Below are 20,999 nucleotides of genomic sequence, written 5' to 3'. Positions count from 1 at the left end.
AGCTCAGCAGTCCCATTGCAACCATAACGACAACTGACACCTGTGGTGTGGAACTATAATTAACATAACTGCTCACTAGTCATTTGGCATGTGATAATTTATTTTGATATGTCGATAAAGCTTTGATTCTAGGGAGAAAAATAACGCAACAAGCACGGGGGAAAAAAACAGCGTAGACTCTATTACATGTTCCAGCCGATAAGACGGATCGCCAGCCCAGACAGCGAGAGGGTGTCTGTTCATTGACTGTCCCGGACAGATTGTGCGCGATGTGCTCAGTTGTTTTTTTGTTTTTTTTTTCATCCTGCTGGCATTTGGATGCTGTGACATGGGCTGAACAGTACGCTGTTCGATCTCCTACAGGGATGGACCTGCATGCCAAAGTCTGGGGAATATTTCAACGCAAGGTTTGATCTCTGGTTTTCGTACCACTCTTTTTTTTTTCTTCAATTTCTTTTCTTTTCTTCATTTATTGTCGTTTTTTAGTAAAACTACAACCGGTGATGGCTTGGCCGTGCATCAGTAGAGTCTGCTGTTTGGCTCGGTTCTGGAACCAATTTGACAAATCCGATCTCTCGGTTCCGCTCACCATCCAAAACTATTCCGACATCGCGGAGCAGGAGGTGCGATCCGTCACCAAACAAGTGCCCACGGACCGAATCCACAGGAGCAGCAGCTCCCTCACCCCGGACCACCGTGGTGGACCCCCCCTGGCACTCATCGATGACATCGGGACCACTCGGGAGTCGTTCAGGGGTCGCCGTGAGCTCGGTTACAAGCCCCGGGAGGACTACCATCCACCCGTCGTGCCTTTTCCCACTGTTACGCAATACACGCAGGATTTCAAACCCTGGCCTATTCCCAGAAAGGACAATTTCCCTTGGATTAGTAACGGAGGCAACAGGTCAGCCACTGTGGCGGACAGTCCAGTAAACAGTCACCCCAGTCACAATGCCGCCGGCAGTCAGCCTGCACAGGGGCGTAGGGACGAGGGGGGAAGGGGCCAAAAGTTGGCGGAACCGCAAAACGCAGCAAGTGCCAGTACCAGTTCATACAGGTTGTCTCATGTTTCTCTTCAAACGCTGTCCTTTCAGAACCACACATTTGAATTGTAGAAGCTGTCGCTTTGCACACCGTCTGTGCATTACCAACTAAATGAATATCCTAGTGCTGAAATTGACTATTTAGCACAGCCAGTTATCTAATCCACTGCAAGACAACATGGCGAGGTTATACATCTGCTTCAGTTGATGATTAATTAGATGCAATCATTCATTATTAATTACTTCCCACTGTTAACTGGGCTAGCTGGTATTGAAGATGTGCTAGTGGCTTGGCTAAAGATGCAAATGGTAACAGTTCTGGTTGTAAACTGTTCAATCGTCATCTATCATCAGCTACATAGGCTTCATCCATCATAAACCCCCTAACCCCCCCCCCCCCCCCCTGCTTCAGAAACCAATAAAACGAAAATATGATTGTTTAACATCTGCCATTCCCTTCGAACAGACAAGAGTACAGAGAGTGGTCAGGGGCCAAACCAGCCAAGAGCACCAGGAGGAGCCAGTCCTCTCCCTACGTGGGCTCCCAGGGCCAGGCGGGCCAGCTGACTCCTGAGACCAGCTACCAGGCTGCCTTCAGCGGGGAGAGCCACCGGCCCACCCCCTCCGTCCCCACCACCACCACCACCAGCGTCCCCGCTGCACCGCCTGGCTCTGTGATGCAGCCCTGCACACCGACCCTGACCCCTCTCCTCCAGAGCGGGCGTACTGGATCAGCCGCCCCCCCCGGCCTCAGGCAGAACCAACTCTCCGAGAGGAACGACCTCAGCACAGAGGTGAGCACAAAGAGGGACTTTTTGTTCTTGAAAACAAAAAAACACCTTTCTATTGGCTGTCCTTCATGCCCTGCTATTTCATGTTATTTTCTTTCTTTTTGAATGTCACATCAATTGAAAAGGTCTTTGAAAACTGTATGAAAGGACATTGCCAAAAACAACACAACTTCTTCCTCAGGAACACAGCGCTGGCATTTACTGCCTGAAAAAGCCAAAACCGATAGAAGCTATTTACGCTGTATTCAACTAAAGGGTCAAAAGGTGGGTTGATTTTTTTTGTAGGAGGTTCAATGAGTTTGAATCGCAGCCTGCTCCTCATCGTCATCGGCCCACCATGATCTCCCAGGTGGGCCGCGGTAGCCTGCGGGCCTTGAGTCGTCTTTAGAGAAGTGCTACAGTCCCTCCACACGGCTCAAAGTGACCCAGCTGTTTGAAAGCAGGCCAGCTCCCTGCATTAGGTAACACTCCATCGGTTCCCCTGTTCCTCTCCGACCTGGAAAGTTAAAAAAGGGGGCTGCCTGCCGCCGTGGCGAGAGGGAAAAAGGAAATCAAGCAAATAGTTATGCTAGATTTTACAAATCTTTGGCCCAGATTTGTTTTGTGTGTTCTCAGGCTGAAGCTGATCTGGGTGGACAGTGGATGGAGGGGGGGGCTAGATTAAATGGGACCTCAGTGAAATCGTACAGGACAACGAGGGCAAAGAGGATTTTTTCTTTAGAGGCAGAGCACTAATAAATATGACCAGATACACTGTGACCTTTTCTTTTTTCTGAGGAGATTACCGTGAGCTCACCGCTCCTACAGCCCCATCCGTCCGTAGCTGGTGGTGGCTCTAGTGAATCTGGGAGGAAAGATTATAGTCTCCCTAGCAATCTGTCAGTAAAGGGTTGTAACCTGTAGAAGCTAGTCGCCAATCTTGCTTTCATGACCAGTGTCTCCTTTAAAAACATATTTCTAACGAAATGTTGTGGAACAGTTACAGAGATGCTTACTGCATTATTTTGTATTGCGTTGTGTTGTATCGTGTGTACGCAGTCTGAGTGGCTCCGCCTGATTCAGCCATGGTCCCTGTGTTCTGACTGTGATGCTGGATGATTGGTGTCATTTGCAGGTCACACAGTGTATTAATACCCCTGCCCCAGTTGAGAGAGTGCCGATTCACTCCTCCAACTCCAAAAAAGATAGGATGCGCTCTCCTGCAAAGCTGTAGAACCAGAGTCCTCTACAGATCACATCCAACAGAACCATACTTAAAACACCACAATCCTTTCCCCCATTTTTTCAACATGTACGCTTCAAATCACAAAAAACCTGCATCGACTTTATAACTTTATGTTCTAAAAATTCTAAATCCAAAGCAATGTCAAAAGTGACTTCAGCTGCATGTAGGTCAGGAGGAAGTTCAGCGCATTAAGTATTGAAAGTATGGATGCTGGGGATCAAACCCGGTGCCTATCGGTAGGAAGTGTTAAGCCTTTCTCCATACACTAACCTCACCCTAACTCAGTCAAATGTCTAGGGTGCCTCAGTCAATACATCCCACTAATTCCAGACTGGTGAACTGCCTCTGAGCTATAATAATCGGCCCCAGACAGCAGCAACCTTTCCGGGGGCCCGACTCATTACTGTCACCCCCACCAGCGTGTCACGTACCACTTTGGTTTGCCATTGTGCTCGCCTGCATGTGTGCGTGAGGCAGGGCACAGCATGAGTTTCTATTGATGTGTTTAAAAAAACAACACAGTACACAAACACAACTGCTAACCTTGAACCAGCATTGAACCGTGGCTGAACTCCCCCCCCTCCATGACTCAGGTTTAGCAACGACATCCTCAGACTCAATGAGCTTTCCATAACGGAAGGGTTGAGGCTTCAAGAGATTAACACCTCATTACTCTTATGAACAATTTGCCAGATTGAATTCACACTGACTGAATAAATAGTCTATATTGGTCCAACACCACAAATACATTTGTTCTGGGAAAACTTGGCATGTTTCCTTTAATCCGCTAAATGCTAAGGGATGCTGCTGCAAGGGATTGTGGGATGTGAAATGAGTGCCAGTAACAGTGTATTTTAACACCTGACAGAAAACTCAGGCAGACTGATTTAGAAGCCCATTGGGTGTGTATTGTACTGTGTAATCACCACTATGTGTCGTGGACAGGCAGAGAGTGGTTGGGAACAGGCCATTCGTTTTGTCAACAGAATGAGTATCGCAGCAGTTTCTTTCCGTAGTGTGTCTTTGCAAGCCCGTTGATAAAGGGCTTACGTTCGGAAATGCTCTCCCAGAACTCAGTCCAAGGAAACGCTCCTCGCTCTATGAGATGAGTCGTGTTACGCTGCCTCTAGGGTCGATACTGCTGACTGCAACGCGGCTTACATGCAAAGGAAGAAGATCCCGCATCCTCTTCCCCTCTTTCACCCCCCTTTCTCTCTCCCCATCATGATTCAGGACCCCCTCGCCCCTCCCCCCCACTGAAGTCCAACCAGCTTTTTCTTTGATTGGGGTCCTCCCTTCCTCCCTACACACACTCCTTCACTTTCTCCTTCTCCTTTCCCTCCCCTCGCTCTGTTCTTTTCCCCGGGAGCCTCTCGCGTTTCCCACGCTGCCTGGGACGAGAGAGAGAGAGAGAGAGAGAGAGATGTGACCAAACTCATGCCGATAGATTTAGAAGGGGGGACGAAAAGAGATAAAGTGAGTAAGAACAGAGGATGGATTTATGTGCCTCTCTGCTGAAATGTGATGTTGCTGCACGTTGCACTACTCTTGAGCGAGAATCTAATTTAGAAGGAGGAACATTTGAAGAGCACAAACAAGTGCGGGTGTGGGTGGGTGGGTGGGTGGGTGTGTGTGAGAGAGAGGAGATAAGACGATGTATACTCACACACACTGACACACTATCCCGCAGCAACTTGAAAAATGTCCTTTAACCTATAATATGCAGTGATTTCCCCTTCTGGTGCATGATGTGTAATCACACAGATCCAGCTGGAACATTGGAATCACTGGGCTTTACAGTGTACCTATGTAAACCAGCAATTTAGAATAGTATACATTTTACTACTAATAAAAATAAGCACTGATTAAGTCATTTTAAATTGACAAATATTTAGAGGAAATTAGAGAAATGTTACTTGAGTATTTATGTATTTGCAAAAGTAATGGTAAAGTTTTATGACCCATATAGTCTGAGGGGTACAACCAAAATTATAGTATGAGGAAGACAAATATAGATGACGCACACTAACCCCCCATCTGCAACAAGGAGAGAGGTCACAAAACAAACGCACTAAAGTTTTGTGATGTGATTCAGATCAGCACAGTTCCACCTCGCCAGACACTGACCAGGCCTCCACTGAGGTCACTACTGACGCACTGACTAGCTACTGCCGCAGCTCGTGTTGACCAAGCAGAAATGCATGTGTGTTGTCAGACATCAGAGATGATGGTCTTGGACGGCTTGGCTGGCATGCCAAGCCGGCAGACTGAGTCTACCACGTGATCATCAATTCCCCAAGCCCTATAGTCACGATTCTACTTTTCTACTGCATCAGCAGACCCAACAGACCCAAGTTAACCTTGCTTCTCTGATGTGCCTCCTCTTTCTTGTATTCACTCTGTATCTAAATGTGTGTGTGTTTCGACAGGACAACCTCGTGAGGACTAAGCCGTCTCCAAACCCCTCCGCTCTTTCTCATAGTGGCTCCCGAGTCTTCAACATCTGACCGACATAAAAACACCACAGAAAACAACGAGCACCAGCCAATCCGCTCCGGCCGGCTGAGATCCCCCGCACCAACAAGGAAGAATTGTCCTCCGTTCATTCCACACACCATTATTAATCTATGCAAGGGGGACTGTAGGCTGGGACTGTATAGTGTGAGCCAGTGGGGGGTGGGGGGGATTGTCTGTTGAGGTCTGTCGCCTCTTCAGGATTCAGCACAGAATGAATGAAAAGCAAATCCTTTCCTGATATGTTCTGCTACTACCGTCTGTGGTATTTAAATATGCATGTTAGGGAATAGTTTGAGAAAAGAAAAACAAACATTCATAAACATTTTCTTTGTCGCATCAGCTTGGTTGGCGCACGACTCCATGGCTGCTCCGCGTGTTGGTGTGTAGTTCTTGTATGTATGTGTGTGTGTGCACCTGATTGATTAAATGTCAGTTTCTTGTGGATGGTTGGTTGATCTGCTGTAAAAAATACAAAAAAAATGTGCATACGTCATGGTTTGTGTTATGCTCAATGCACTTTGTTGCCCTTTAGTGTCAAGAAACCTGGTAGTATTTTATTAGCGGAAAAAATATGTAAAATATTTAGGTTATATTTCATTAGTTTACACTTTTGAAAAAGTACGGTTCCATCTATGATTTTGTAAATTTGTTGTTTAAAAAATTAAAAGGGAAATATGTGAGAAACGTGCCATCTTTGCCATTATTTTGGACACAGTTACAATACACATTTTAAAGATCCCATGACATTCCTCCAGGTGCGAGTGTGATTAGCCACTAGCCGTTTTGAATATCTGGGTGGACACGCCCACTTGTGATGTCATTGTGTAAGTGGCAGATTTTCAAAACACTTGCAAGGCTAATCACACTCACACCTGGTGGCATGTCATGGGACCTTTAAGCAGAACCTTTAGAGAGAAATACAATGAGAGCTTAATATAGGTTTCCTATGCACAACCATGCCTGGTTTTACCAATTTACATCCATCTCCCTCAGTCGGCATTAACAATCCATTCTTATCTTAACTGATTTAAAACACACATAAATGTTAAAGAGTGTAGTTAAACACGCAACACTTCCTTTAACAAGAGGTTTTTACTTTTTTTATTACAAGAATATGGATTAGATTTGTGCACTGAAAAATGAAAAGAAAGAAAATACACTGTTCTTTTCACAGGTATTTTCCACACAAACTCGGTCAAAACATGGGACGATCACCAAGCCCACAACTCTCCCCCCATTCACATATTAACGTAATACAAATATTAATCCCACCCCACAATCCCCTAACACAAGGTCTCGACCATCAGCAACACTCAGCAACAACATACAGCCGACACTCAACTGATCACCTGACACTCACACACACCTACATTACCATGAGGACATCACTGCTGGCGCGCATCGGTATAAAAATAAGAGTCAGAATGCCTTCATCTGAGTTATCTTGATCATATACACTGGGTACAGGTTATGGGTGATACATTAGGGTGCTAAAAATACTTTAAAAAAAATGAGTTTTCACTGACCTTCAAACCTCATTAGTTATGGAGAGTACACACACACACACACACACACACACACACACACACACACCCACACACACACACACACACCACACACACACACACACACACACACACACACACACACACAAACAAACAAAACATTAACAGTAGGACTTGTTAAGTGGCTTATTCCATGGACTGCAGAAGTTAGCCAGCAGCCTCAGTAATAGTTTATAATTAAATTGTTTAGCTGACGGTTTCGTTAGGTATATGTGACATTTCTATCAGGCCTGTGTTGCAAGTAAAGGCTGAAGAGCATAGATTTTCTCTTTTCGACAGATAACACTCTGTTTAGAGTAAGCTACCGCACATAAAAACCTAACACTGTGCAAGCATCACTGGCCCATCCCGGACAACTCACTGCCAATCATACAGACTCACAATCATAGCATTGCTAGCCCATCATGTCCAGTAACCATGGATGCCAGAGAGGCGTCTCTAGAATGAGGCATGCCATAACATGCTCGTAGTTCCAGATCGATGGTTGCCCATGAAAAACAACATCACTTAAACTCATCATTACATTAGGAAATGCCAATAATTCCTAACTAGGAAATGCTCTCAACCATAATCTATATCAGCTGTCAACCGACATGGCCAGTAACAGACCTTCCACACGTTTCACCACAATAATCTTGCTATAATGTGCGTGATCGTGAGGGGAGAACAAATAAATTAAATCCAAATGTATAAGACACACGTCCCCAAAACACTTCCCTTCTCCCATGGATATGGACTAAAACAACAGTTCTCCTCTACTCTAAACAGGTAATGTGACATCGTTCCATGTGGCAGTTATGAAAAGGAAAAGCAGAGCCCTTTTACAGTCAACGAGTGAATACAGTACTGCTAGTGTTTGTCTGATGTCCATAAAGCAGTCGAAGTCGCCCATGGAGGCCAACGGTTATGCAGCTTTTTATCCCAACTCCATATCGTCTGTCTCGTTGTGTACAGTTAAAGTCTATTGAGTGCCCCTGATTGGTTGTTGAAGTGAAGAGCTTTACACGATTGGCCCCCCATGGTACATAGCCCCGCCCCCTGCAGTGACATTTAGCAACAGGGAAATGGTTTTGTAGTTGGTTTCTTTCGTCAGTTCCAAATGTTTCACAACTTCTGCAGCTGTTGAGCAGAATCAAGTGGGACACGCACACACACACACACACACGCGTGTGTGGTCGCCACGGGTGCAGGCAGTCTCTCGACAGTCCGTTTGTGTGTCTTAGTCATTCCTGGTTCAGGTTCAAAGGGTGAAGTGATGGTGGGCGGGGGCTTGTCAGTCGTCTTTGGACAGGTAGCCCATGTGGACGTTGGTGAGGAAGTCACAGGTGGGGATACTGCTTGCAGCCTGGTGCAGGTTACTGGCGCTGATCTCCCTGGGAACCCTGCAAGACATGAGCGAGGACCAATGAGAACCAAGGGCTCAGCCGCCTAATCAATGAGAATGACCTGGGTCTGAAGATTACCGCAGAGGAGGATTTTTAGGAAATAAGGAATATTTTAGTAGTGTACTCTTCAAGTCCCTAACAAAAAGTAACGACAGGACAGATTATCTTTGTTGTTCAGATACAATCTGTGCATTTAAGGGATTGTTGGTATAAATCCTGTCCCCTTGTCACCTTGTGAAGAAAACAAAACCAAAACAGCAGCATCAGAAGTAGACGACGTAGGAGGAAATAGCGGACGGTTGATCACTAGAGAAGGACAACCGCGCCCGAGCCACATCTCACCTGTTCTGGGGAGATTTAGCGTGCGCCCCGGCCAAGGCCTCTCTCAGGATGTCACTCGCAAATTGCTCTGTCGCCTGGGGAGTAACAGACACACACACCATTAGCTCACCAACCCTATCCTTTACCCTGCACAGTTCAAGGCGATGCATGGTCTTAGTGGAGTCATGCATAATCGTGGGCGTGCCCGTCAGGGTGACAGGTGAGGACAGGTGGCGGTGAGGTCAGGGATATAGGGGGCGGGGCTCCGCTCTCCCGTCACGGCAGTCACAACACGCACCTTGAGGATCATGGCCTCCACCAGTGGGGCGAACACGTTCTTCTCCACCTCCACCGGCTGGAAGGCCACACCGATCTGAAGGGGGAGGGAGGGGTTAGGCCTCAATAAGAATCACATACAAGGCGCTTGGGGGGGGGGATCTGATGTATTATTTTCAAATACGTGATTGAAAAGATGGAAGAGGTAATTGGAGGTGTGTCAGTTTTGATGCAGAATCAACAAAACAAAAAAATATATTTGAGTTCTAAGCCAAACCCACCGTGGGCTGAGATAGGTGGAATTAATCAGTGGCAACAGTAGGGCTGCTTCGATCCAACACGCACTCTCCTAAAGAGCAGTCCTGCACCAGAGCTAGCTGGGGGCCGCGGCTCACCTGCTGCGCCGTCTCCTGGATGAACTGGTCCGAGGGGGAGGGGCCCAGGAAGAACCTGGGCTCGGGGTCCGACTCCGGCTCCTCCTCCTTGACCTCCTTGAGCCGGTGGCAGGCCGGCGTCACCGTGACGATGTCCACGATCTCGTTGTCGGGCTCCTCGGGCTCCTTCTTCAGCAGCGCCTGCATCTGCTCTACCCTCTGCAGGAGCTCCTCACTGCTGCCCAGTGTGCACGGACACTCTGCAGCCGCGACACAGGGGGGGGGGCATGGGGGGAGGGGGAGGGAGGGCACGGGGGGAGGGGGGAGAAAGCAAAAGCAAAATAAAATGAAGGAAAGAACATGGGAGGGAGAGGAGGTGGGAGGGGTGGAAATCGAGAATAAGAGGAAATTGAGAAGTGGGAGTGAGTTGGTGAGTGGGTGAGAGAGTACGGGAGGCAGAGGTAGTACGAGAGGTACAGATAGAGGGGTACAGAGCGGTACAAAGGTAGAGAGAGAGAGAAATGTGGCGATGGAGAGAGAATAATTTAGCTTCATTAGCATGTAAATACAAAATATCTGGCCAAGCTTACACATCTGCTTTCTGGATCCGCGCCGGTTTGATGTGTGGGCGTCAAACTACAGAAGAGCTTCGGTAGAATGTCAAGGCAGCAACACTGATTTAAATAGAGCCTTGTTTCTACCCTCTCTGCCACATGGTGCAGTGGAGAGACGGAGAGACAGACAGATAGCCAGAGAGAGATAGCCATCACGGGTAGGTAGTGATGAGTCGTACACTCTTATGCAAGGGGGTTGAGTCACCAAACTTTGCAGTCCTGTCCATCACCAAAGCGTACGTCTAATTAGCTGCCCTACCTGTGAACAGGAGCTACACAGTGAAGGCTGCCTGGCCCAGCCTGCTCTCACACTCATTAGGACGGCTTGATGAGGCCTTTACGGTGGGCGTCCGCAACCATTAAACAAGCAGCTCCCATACAATCCGATTCTTCAGCCCATATATTTTCCAGCCATGTAAACATAATGACCACTCGAAAGCAGGCTGCTGCAAAGTTCTTTACAGAACAAAACCAGATTATTTCAAAGCCCTTTGGACTTTTCGCCACAACTCTGATTGTACATGCGATCGTTAGCTGTATTGGATTCGAGCGCAGCAGTAGTCTCTTGAGTCGTTACCTGTGATACTCTAGTATCGTGTTTTAGGGCGTTGATTTGGGACAAACCGATTTCTGCGACGACTCAGTCCAAGTGAAAACCATAACAACTTGACCCTCTGACGCCGGCGGCTGGGGACTCACCAGGCTCGCTGTCTATCTGCGTGAGGATGTCCTCCATGGACTCCTCGTCGTCCCGGCGCTGGGGCTCGGGGTCCGGCGGCGTGTACCCCCTCTGCCGGCACCACTGGACCACCTCCCGGGTCTTGGGCGGGGTCAGGGCCTGGAGCCGGGGCGAGCGGTCCAGCACGTCCTGGACCACGCGCTTCACGGCCACCGCCCGCTGGAGCTGAAGCACACCACGGACAACGTCTCCTCAGTCAACTACACGTGATGCGCTGAGGCAGCACACTCTGCACACAATATACAGACACACCCTTAAAAACTGCTTTGCAGTGGAGCGAAAAACCACTCCTCATCCAGGCATCGCCTTGTCCTGATCCTTTGTATAATGCCTCGCTTAAGTGAGGTGCATGATGAATTAGTCGTGTGCAGACAGAGACAGCCTGGAGACCCCCTTGGCTGTCAGGGAACAGAGCCTGGGACCAGAGGGGCTTGTGAGGACAGGAAGAGAGACAGCTTTACAGGGACCTGGCGATGAAGCCGTTATGAACAGCGGCATGGGCATGGGCCGAGGCAAATGTGCCCTGCACGGGAACAGCAAAGGCACAAGGCAAGCAGAAAGCCTGCTGATTCGATGTGGTGGAATACTGCACACGCGGCCCCTGGTACACAGAGACGAGGAGGCGCCAGACAATACAATTTGCGACTGCCAATCAAGGGCTGCCGGGGCCCAGACACTCTAATAACAGGCGACACCGATACTGTCACACAGGGTTTGAGTCTTCCGCACTTTAATCCCCCCGCACCGTGTCGTGGTGAGCGAGCCGTAGAGGAGCAGCACAGCGTTCACAAGAATGGGTGCGACGTGGGAAGTTTTTTAAAATTAAAATCAGACTTTCCGTTTCAGCATATTTTAAGACAAATCCTTCTCTCTTTTTCACTGCACTGCCCAAAACAAGGGAGAAAGAATACTTGGGATATTCGTTTTATCTTTCAGCTTGAATACCCGTCATCTTTACCGACACACAAGCATAACTGGAAGTGAATGTTCTGATCTGCATCATGATCAACAGTATAATAGACACAATTACAAGGAGATAATCCTCTTCAGCAGGGAAAGATACTGCATTGGTTAATGCTATTTATTAGTCTAATATATCTTCAGAATCCTAGATCATTTCCAAAGCTTGAAATCTGAAATTACACAGCCCTATTTACATAAAACAATCTTCACTCTTCGATCATTCTTTATAGTACATTTGTTCTTATCCGTTAATGCTTAATAACCACTTAATGAGAGTTGTCTGAAAGAAAGCATACACACATAAACACACACAAACACGCACACACATACACGCACGCACGCTTTGTGTGTGTGGCTCACCTCTGACGCACGGCGCTTGCCGATGTTCCACGAGTAGTACTGCTCTTCCGACGAGGCGCAGAACGGATGGGAGTCCTCCGCTAAACAGACAGAGAGACACACCGATTACAGAGAAACCCATTACACCTGCTCACCAAGCACCTCATGGACATTCGTTGCCATGGAGATGGCCGAAAGCGGCCACATACTTTTGTCCGGCACGATGAGCGGGAACTTCTTCACCACGGCGGTCAGCAGCTGCATCATGGTCTCTACGTGTTCCGTGCTGAGGACAAAGACAACGCACACGACCACAACCGTCACACACAACCTAGAACCTGAGCTACATTCGTCATTCATTACTGTGAAGGCATCTAGCAGATTTATATCCAAATTAACGATCGGCTGTGTGTGTGTGTGTGTGTGTGTGTGTGTGTGTGTGTGTGTGTGTGTGTGTGTGTGTGTGTGTGTGTGTGTGTGTGTGTGTGTGTGTGTGTGTGTGTGTGTGGTCCTCACTTGATGAGATCTAGCGGCGAGGTGTCGGGCCCTTGCTCCGTCTTGACGGTGGCGGCGACGACGTTGGGGGTGGGGGGTCCGGCAGGCGGGAGGAGGGCCGACGTGGAGGAGGGAACGGGGGACGAGACGGGCGTGGCCGCACACGGCTCTGTTTTAACTGTGGGGGAGAGAGAGAGCCGGACAGACAGACGTAGAGAGAGGAGAGGAACAGAGACAACATCAGTACTGATGGAGGTGCAGGGGTGGAAGTATCAGGGTGGGAGGGGTAATGTGTGCGGGGGGGGGGGGGGGGGGGGGGAGTTTCCTCTCACCTTGTGCCAGAGGCAGGGTGAGAGGTAGGGGGGCCTGGCTGGCAGGACTGGGGGAGGCTCCAGCCTCGGCGGCTCCAGGAGTATAGGGGGTGATGGTGGAGGAGGAAGAGGGAGGAGCACTGAGGACTGGACCTTTAGACACGGCTACACACACAAAGGACGAAGGAAAAACACACGCGTGAAGCCTCAACAGTCTCATCTATTAGAATCCTGGCAACAAAATAAAATAAAAGCTACTACTCTAATTTCTTTAAGAAATAGCATCAACGTCTAAGACCCATCGGCCAAGAGACAATAAGGCAGGCTTAGGTGACGTCTCTCGCTCACCTTTGCCAACAGGCATGAGTATGGACTGCATGGCCCCGGCCCCGGCCGCCAGCTGCTTCAGCTGGTTGGTGGGGAGGCTTAAGACCGTCTGTTGGGACCCGCCTGAACTCCCTGGGTGGATCTTCAGCATGCCTGAGGATCAAACAGGAAGTGAGCTGTCTAATACTGCGTGATCACACACATGCAGCATTTCTACTAGGGATCAAATTATTCGTTCGTCCTTCCTTCACGTTTGAACAGTGAACCACTTGTCAGCATAAATAGATCTGATAACGTTCACGCTTCACCATCAAGGTACAGTCCCCAGCCGGTCAACGTTAGTCACCCGGCACACCAGTAAACCGACCCACACCAGCACCGCGGCGGACCCACCTGACCCGCTCTTCCCGCCGGCCGCCATGCTGCTGACCAGCGAGGCCGCCGTGACCAGGGACGTCCCGGGGCCTTTGCCCCCGCCGGCCCCTTTGGGCGGACCCACCACCGGCATGTTGGCGATGCTCTTGGCCACCGTGAGCGCCGTAGCCCCCGCCGCCACCGCCTTCCCGCCGGCCGCCCCGGCCTTGACCAGGGCGGCCGCCGTGCTCTTGGCCAGGCTGCTGCTGCTGCTGGCGGCGGCGGCGGCGGCGCTGGCGGCGCTGGCGTTCTTGGCGGCGTTGATGACGGCCGCCTGGTTGGCCGCCATCAGGACGGGGTGGTGCTGCTGGGGCGTCGGCCGGGGGCCCTCCGTCGTCTGCAAGGAGAGAACGGCACACACACAGCAGTCAACACATACATGTTTACTACGGTACGCTACCCTAGCGATGTTCTGGTTTGGGCTGTAGAGCTCACATGTGTTACGCTGCGAGTTGACTGTACATAAGAAGGGTATACATAAGAAGGGTATACATAAGTATGGAGCAAGTATTGAGCATTTCTGCGGCCAATGACTTGGCGACGGTTTTCTGCTCGGCAACAGTTCGATTTTGAAACTACAATGAAAGCAATGTTATCACCACCACCACCACAGAACACTGACGGTTTAGTGACTCAATCGTGACCTGACTTGATTCAAAAAGATGCACGCTGTGTAGTGTTTGCGGTTGAGCCAAGATCCCCCTTTTCCCCCCCTCAAATCGGTTCCCATAGCGAGGCGCAAAAGGTCACTGGGTTTATGGAATCCAGTCCGAGACAATGAAGTCCATCTCCCACTGGCAGCAGCCCAGCACCCCAATTAACATGGTCGAGGGGGACGTGCAAAGAGGCCTTGCATCTCCACACTGCAACAGCTCAATATTCATTTGTTTAATTGTCCACAAAATTCCTAGAATAAAAAGACGTCAAAAGGTATGTCTCACTGAGCCTCTCTACAATGGGCGTGACAGGGCTGGGTCTGTGACAGAGCCCTGCCCACGGTGTGCATGCAATGACATTTGGTGCCTCTGCATATCTGGGCTTAATGAGGCAAAGCCAAGTACAGCAAAGCTTTAATCAGTGCTAATGTGTTTGGGCCTTGGCGTGACGTCCATGCTGTGAACGCCACCAGACATCTGCAGCAGCCATTCAAAGTCTGCCGATTTTTGAGCTTGGAAGGGGTGCAGTGACTGCAGTCATCAACTAAAACACAAATATTTCTCCAGTATTGAGGGCTGAAAACTGAAGCCACCTCCCTGCTGATACAGCGAACTCAATACAACAACCTCTTTTATAATGAAGCAGAACACTGACAGTTTAGTGACTCAATCGTTTCATTACGATAGACTCAGCAGGGTTTAATGAAGACATTATTTTTATTACTAAAGGCTGTACTTTCTTATTCTGACCGACCGGAAATGCTCTCCAAACCAAACGCTTATGCTTAGTGCTTAGAGACGTGACAAGCCGTTGAACAGCAGGACAGAGGGTTGGAAGGTCTACTTGAAACTGTAATATATTAAACATATAATAAAAAGTATTACGTTATAAAGGGAAAATTAGCAGCAGGATAAAAAGTGCTTAATTTAACAATCAGTGCTGTACACGCCGGTTTGTGAATCGCCAAATGTGCCGTTTTATTCAGAAATTGCCATTTAATCAGCGCTTAAATATGAACTTTGAAAATGTGCTTTCAGAAAAGTGGCATCAGCAGAAAAATAAATAAAGCAATATTCTGCAGCAGGGAGATGGATGGAAACAACAAGCCATTGCTCTAAAAACACTCTAGGGGGTTTCTGAAGTCAAACCTGCCACCTTTAGAACAAATTAACACTAAAACTGCCCGGTACAAAAAATAAAAACTACAAATGCACAGAAAAAAAACCCCGGTGGTAGTTAGGAGAGGTGGGGTATCGATGGGGTTCGGGGGTGGGTGGCAGAGCAGACAGACCTGCGGCAACAGCTGCTCTGTGCCCTACAGCTCTCGCTCTAGGGGGACACACTGTTAAGAGACTTCCATTGAAATATTGATCAACGACTGCAGTAAAAGATTCAACAACGGAGCACACCATCAAATGTAAGCAGGTTGTAAAAAGTTAGATGATCAGTTAAGTACCCATAAAATGAATGTTCTCAATTAAGTAGAGCGCTTCCCATGGTATTGGGGGGGCGTAGGAGGAGAAATCAGCAGATAATAATCAGCATACTTCTTGAATGAGCAGTTCTTCTGTCTTCTGCACACACACCAGGTGATACGAGAGCAGGCCAAGGCAAGCAAACTCATAAACGGGAACCAGTGAGGGCCAATACACATGAATAGTGTCAGGCAGGCGGGCCGGGCCAGAACAAGCGAGCAAGGGGGTATTGTGTGCAGCGATGCGCGAGGGCTTCACTCCCCGCTATGAATCTCGGGGGGTCACCATGATAGACCGCGTCCAACATGTGAATGCAGTGAGGCTGGAGAGTGATATTCAGCTCAAGGATGGACAGACGAGATTTAAAATCAATTTCAGCTCCTTCTTTTTTTTGCCGTTAGATGGTCAATATAATACTTCGATGGGTCGGTGTCAGGTACATTGCCCGGATAGCGAACACTGTAAGCAGGCACGGGCTGAATTACTGTGCCTCCCTTCATATTATGAATCTTGTTTTCTAGTTTTTTTCGCCACCTTCAGCACAATTTTTAGCTGGTGAAGACATGACTTCATAATAAATATAGCAAAAGGATAGTAAATGCAAACTGCAAAGATTTAAAGGCTAATGCAACAGTGCTGGCACAGCATTACACAATGGCGTCATTAGCATAAACAGGAACTGCCGCATCAGAGATTCAAAGAAATATATCATGCATAAAAACAGGGCCCAAAACTGAACATTGGGGGTAAACCTCATGCAACACCTGAGAAGCTGCAACTACCCAGCTGCATCAGGTCAGGCAGTTCACAAACCAACCAACCCCGAGCATAGTCCCATCAGCGGCAGTCTCACATGTAGTCCATCATTACATGATGGACTGTGTCACAAGCCTCAGGAAGAATAATGGAGAGAGAGATCTGTGCAGTACTTCGCGTTTAGTGCTTTGACCGCATCACTCATACTGTCATTGAAGCAGGTCATAGTATAACTGCATTGCTTTGTACATCCAAACAATGTCAGATATTTGGGAAAAGGAGTTTCTCCACCTGATTTGTCAAAGCAAGTCAAAGGGAACACAAGCAGTTTGCAGTAGACTGGCAAACTAGTCTAGATCTTAATTCTATAGTAAGTTGCAGGTACAGTCTAGTCATATTACTACCATAACAACATATTCAAACTGATGCTAGGCGTGGTCCGGTTGAACAGATTAGATAAGACCTCCAATTCCATTTGTGTTCCATCCTCTACCGAGGTGACCTACTAGATATCTAAATACGTAGGCGTCAACAGACATCCCTCGAGTACGTTATTGTCTTGCTGCTCCACTTGCTGAATGTAATCAATTCATCTCTGTATCCAAAGTCATCAACATTAAATGAAATGACGTCAGCGGCACATATTTCAGCCATTTCTAAATGTTCGTATTCTATGTCTATGATTAAACCACGTTTCAGACTCCCATTATATTTTCCAGGCGCATTGGGGGTAAAATGAGCAAGCCATTAGGATTGCTTCAAAAGGCATCACGTTAATGGACGACATGAAACAATCACCCCGACACACCGAGTACATCATATGTCGCCAAAGTACTCAAAATGCAGATGCAGAAAGGGCAATACAGCATAGAATTAGCTTGTTATGATAACAACTACTACACGGTGACATAGGGACTGATGAATGGAAACACTTGACTGCCTTGTTGGATATATAATTCATTCAACACATTCAAAGTATCAAGACACCCAGTTCCTCTAGCCACTACTGAACGCATTCAAGCAGAGAAAATGTGACAAGCAACAGATAGATGTAAAGCGGGGCCCGTTGAGCATGGTTGATTTCATAGCATTAGCAGGGATGGAAAATTAATGATTGTGTGCCACTAATCTGATGGCACAGAAGAGATGGCGGTTTAACCTTCCACTGAATATTGCACTACCAAACTACAACAGTTATTGGAACGCTTGAAAAAATGTGTGCGTGTTATGCGATTTAATAATATATGACGGCCATTTCGCCCTGGATAAGCTCCATCTCGTCTGGTATGTCCTTCCATCAAGCGACAGGGCCAGGAAGGACCCATGGGCACAGACAGACACAGAGACAGAGAGACAGGGACCGAGACAGAGACAGAGAGAGAGACTGGCCTGCGGCGGGTCGGGCGTGGGGGCGGTACTGACAGAGCTGGGGGTGGAGCTGGCCGCGGTGATGACCCCGCCCGTCATCCTCAGCGTGGTGGTCCCCGGCTTGGACAGGTGGCTCCCCGCCGTCGAGGCCACCTTCACGGAGCCGTCCGACAGCTTCACCTGGGAGCCCTGGGCGCCGCCCACCACCTGCCAATCATTGGGGAGAGGAGGAGCTGAATCAATGTGGGAACGGGGAGGTGAGGGGGGGCAGGGTGCAACACAGACCAGGGGTCCATGGGAGGCCAGCGATGCAGCGTTCAATTCAAACCCCAGTCAATCGATACAATCCCTGAGTGGGTTTTAATCCATTTGTGCATGTAGGTCAGCACCCGTAAAAGTGCAATCCCGTCCATGAGAAACCTCGGCTCTTGCACGTCTGCTCTAAATAAAGCCCAGCTTATTCAGAGCGGTGTTTAGGGGATGTGCATCCCCTAAAAAACGCCATTCAAGTCTCACGCCCCAAACTTCAACACTGAGTGAAGCCAACAGCGACTGTTGTCCTGTGTGCGCTGGCTAATGTATGAGCAGCCAAGGCAAAGGTCCCCGGGAGGGGGCAGATGGTGGAGAGAACACCAGAAATTAAGTTATATTTAAGACAAAATAGAGTTAGGCAAAATGATGAAGAGGCCGCCTCCAGCTAGACACCTCAGAGGGAAGCCAGGACTACACAAGTGGTTCCTGAGGCTTAAAGGACACCTTTACACCTATAGACACACACACACACACACACACCTACACACACTCAGACTTGTAACCGAGTGTTGTTTATTTATTCTAAATTGAGTCGTCTACAGCTTTGCCTGCGGTGCTGCAGGATAAACAGAACGATATTTATGATCGGTTTACACTCGGCTACGGAGGGGGAAAAAAGGCACTGTGCTCAAAATAAATGTGCCTTCACACAGCAAAGCTGTTAATAAGCAGGTACTAGGCCGGCTGAGGACACGACACCAACCCTCCCGCTGGGAGAGCCCTGCCTGAGGCCAGAGGAAACGGAAATATACTGAGACAAACCGGACGCCATTTTCTTTTTTGGCAATGTGAGCGGACGGGTAAAATTACGCATTGATCCGTTGCCAAGAACTACAGTCATTAAAGTAAAGCAATAATCAGGCCAAATTGCCGCCGTCGTGGCTATAATTAAAAAGTCTGAGCTAAACTCGTCAATAGAGGCTGTGTAGTTGAGGAAGAGGTGATTAAGCTATTAGTCGCGTGTAAGACTGACGCATGGCTGCATGAACACAAAAGATACAGAACAGAATAGACATTGGAAACTTTGTCCATCTCGTCTTACTCCACACAGCCAAAACAGAACCACACACACAAACACAAACAAACATACAAACACAGAGACACAGACCCACACAGACAGACACACAACAAGAAACACAGCCAGACAGACACACACCCAGACAGACACACACCCAGACAGACACCCACCTGGGCCAGGATGGCGGCCTTCTGGCCGGCGGTCACCCGGATGGCCTGCTGGGTGGCTGGGGAGGAGCTGGAGGAGCTGGACCCCCCCTGCTTCCCCGACCCCTGCGCCGGCTGCCCAACCAAAAATGTGCCCTGGGAAAAGTGAAAAAGACAAGGCATTTAGATTGGGCCACATGCCGAGCTACACCCCACAAAAAAAATGTCCACCTTTTTTTCTACGATTATTATAGTCATTTCTCAATGAGCTTTGAAAAGTGTTTGGCTTACTACCGTACTTTGAAATGATCCAGTTTAATGCACTTGGCCCCTCAATTTACACATTGTCTTGCAATTTCCTGCCCACAATCTCATTCAACGCTGCTTTTTAAAAAGCAAGCTAACCATGGCTCAGACAGAGAGCCTGTAGGAATAAAATGAAAACGGCATCCGACCCAGTTAAAGTCAGCAGGGCCCCAGCTCCTTTGTAATGGGTTGGCTTCAAAGCAGACAGCATTGTCTCAACAGCTGGCTGCTGAATCGAAGCCGCTGTATTTAATGCATCTATTTAAGAACACGCCAGACTTCATCGCCACACGCGGGATGTAAGAAACAGTCCAAATTTCAACAACGCCCTTTTTAGAAAAGACTCTCGGAACAAAATATACAAGATATGTAATGCAGAGTGTCGAGTCTTAAGACAGGAGCAGGTGGGTAGCTAAGATTTAGATGAAGTTTCACTAACGGACAATCATTTGGAAAGACCGAGGGTATAGAAAACCCCTCCTGCCCTTAACCCTTGCAACTTAACTTGCAAGGGTTAAAGGGGTAGTTCGGAATTTTGGACATAGGGCCTGATTCCCAAGTGAGCTTTGGTATTCTATATCACTGGAGACAGTTTTCAACCCATTTTATTCAGTCCTTCTAGTTGCGGAGTTCTCTCGTGCTAGGCTAGCGCAAGTGAACGGGAAAAGCTAGCCTGCTATTAAAAACAGTCTTACCCACTCCACAGTACACCCGAGGTCAATCAATAATAACACCAGACTATAGATTTAAATGTCTGTTTATAGAATAATGTTAGAAATAAAACCAACCTTGCATTGCATTGCATTTTGAGGGAATTGCTGGGTCTCAGCAGCAGTGTTATATTCCTGGTAGTAGGCTACGGCAGCGGCGGACTCACGCCCCGTGCCCACTACCTCCGTCAGTTGTCCGTTGCCCATTGACTTTGAATGGGGACGGACGCGCAATGCATTGTGGATCCGTCCGTTCAGTTGGAGCGTTCGCCACCGTCAGAAAGTTGAAAAATGTTCAACTTTTTCGGCAGCGACGGTTCCGTCATCCAATCAGATCGCGTATGCAAATTTAAGCACTGTGACGCGACTCGGGCTCTGACGATACTGGAAAGCGGGAAAGCGGGTCATCTTGCCTCGCAACAAACAGGAAGAAGCGGGAAGAACCCGGCGAAGCGATTTGATTGGCTGACGGATGCCTCTGCAAAGACTACTCCCCCATCCGTCAGCCACGCCTTCCCACGTCCGTTGACTGACGGTGCAGTGGGCACGAGG

At 48.4% G+C, this 20,999-nt stretch overlaps 2 protein-coding genes across 2 annotated transcripts in view; one reads left to right on the top strand and one right to left on the bottom strand.

The window, feature by feature from the left end:
- The first annotated feature begins 210 nt into the window (after positions 1–210).
- On the top strand, positions 211–5,725 carry map6d1 (MAP6 domain containing 1). Its single transcript, XM_056597111.1, has 3 exons — positions 211–1,057; positions 1,510–1,837; positions 5,489–5,725. The coding sequence occupies exons 1-3, from the start codon at positions 504–506 to the stop codon at positions 5,564–5,566; spliced, it is 960 nt and encodes a 319-aa protein (XP_056453086.1). The 5' UTR covers positions 211–503; the 3' UTR covers positions 5,567–5,725.
- Positions 5,726–7,197: 1,472 nt separating this feature from the next.
- The window catches only part of yeats2 (YEATS domain containing 2), a 29,961-nt gene continuing 16,159 nt past the window's right edge, over positions 7,198–20,999 (bottom strand). Inside the window, 13 exon segments of the mRNA XM_056597599.1 lie at positions 7,198–8,523; positions 8,869–8,942; positions 9,146–9,220; positions 9,519–9,757; positions 10,811–11,015; positions 12,174–12,253; positions 12,362–12,438; positions 12,669–12,825; positions 12,980–13,123; positions 13,307–13,438; positions 13,679–14,036; positions 18,010–18,162; positions 19,456–19,587. Of these exon segments, the coding sequence (XP_056453574.1) occupies positions 8,415–8,523; positions 8,869–8,942; positions 9,146–9,220; positions 9,519–9,757; positions 10,811–11,015; positions 12,174–12,253; positions 12,362–12,438; positions 12,669–12,825; positions 12,980–13,123; positions 13,307–13,438; positions 13,679–14,036; positions 18,010–18,162; positions 19,456–19,587 (1,935 nt within the window). The 3' untranslated portion in view covers positions 7,198–8,414.

This window comes from Gadus chalcogrammus, chromosome 8 (assembly GCF_026213295.1).
Source record: "Gadus chalcogrammus isolate NIFS_2021 chromosome 8, NIFS_Gcha_1.0, whole genome shotgun sequence".
Classification (NCBI taxonomy): Eukaryota; Metazoa; Chordata; class Actinopteri; order Gadiformes; family Gadidae; genus Gadus; species Gadus chalcogrammus.
The sequence above is the reverse complement of the archived record's forward strand: the minus strand, read 5'-3'. Positions and strand labels throughout refer to the sequence as shown.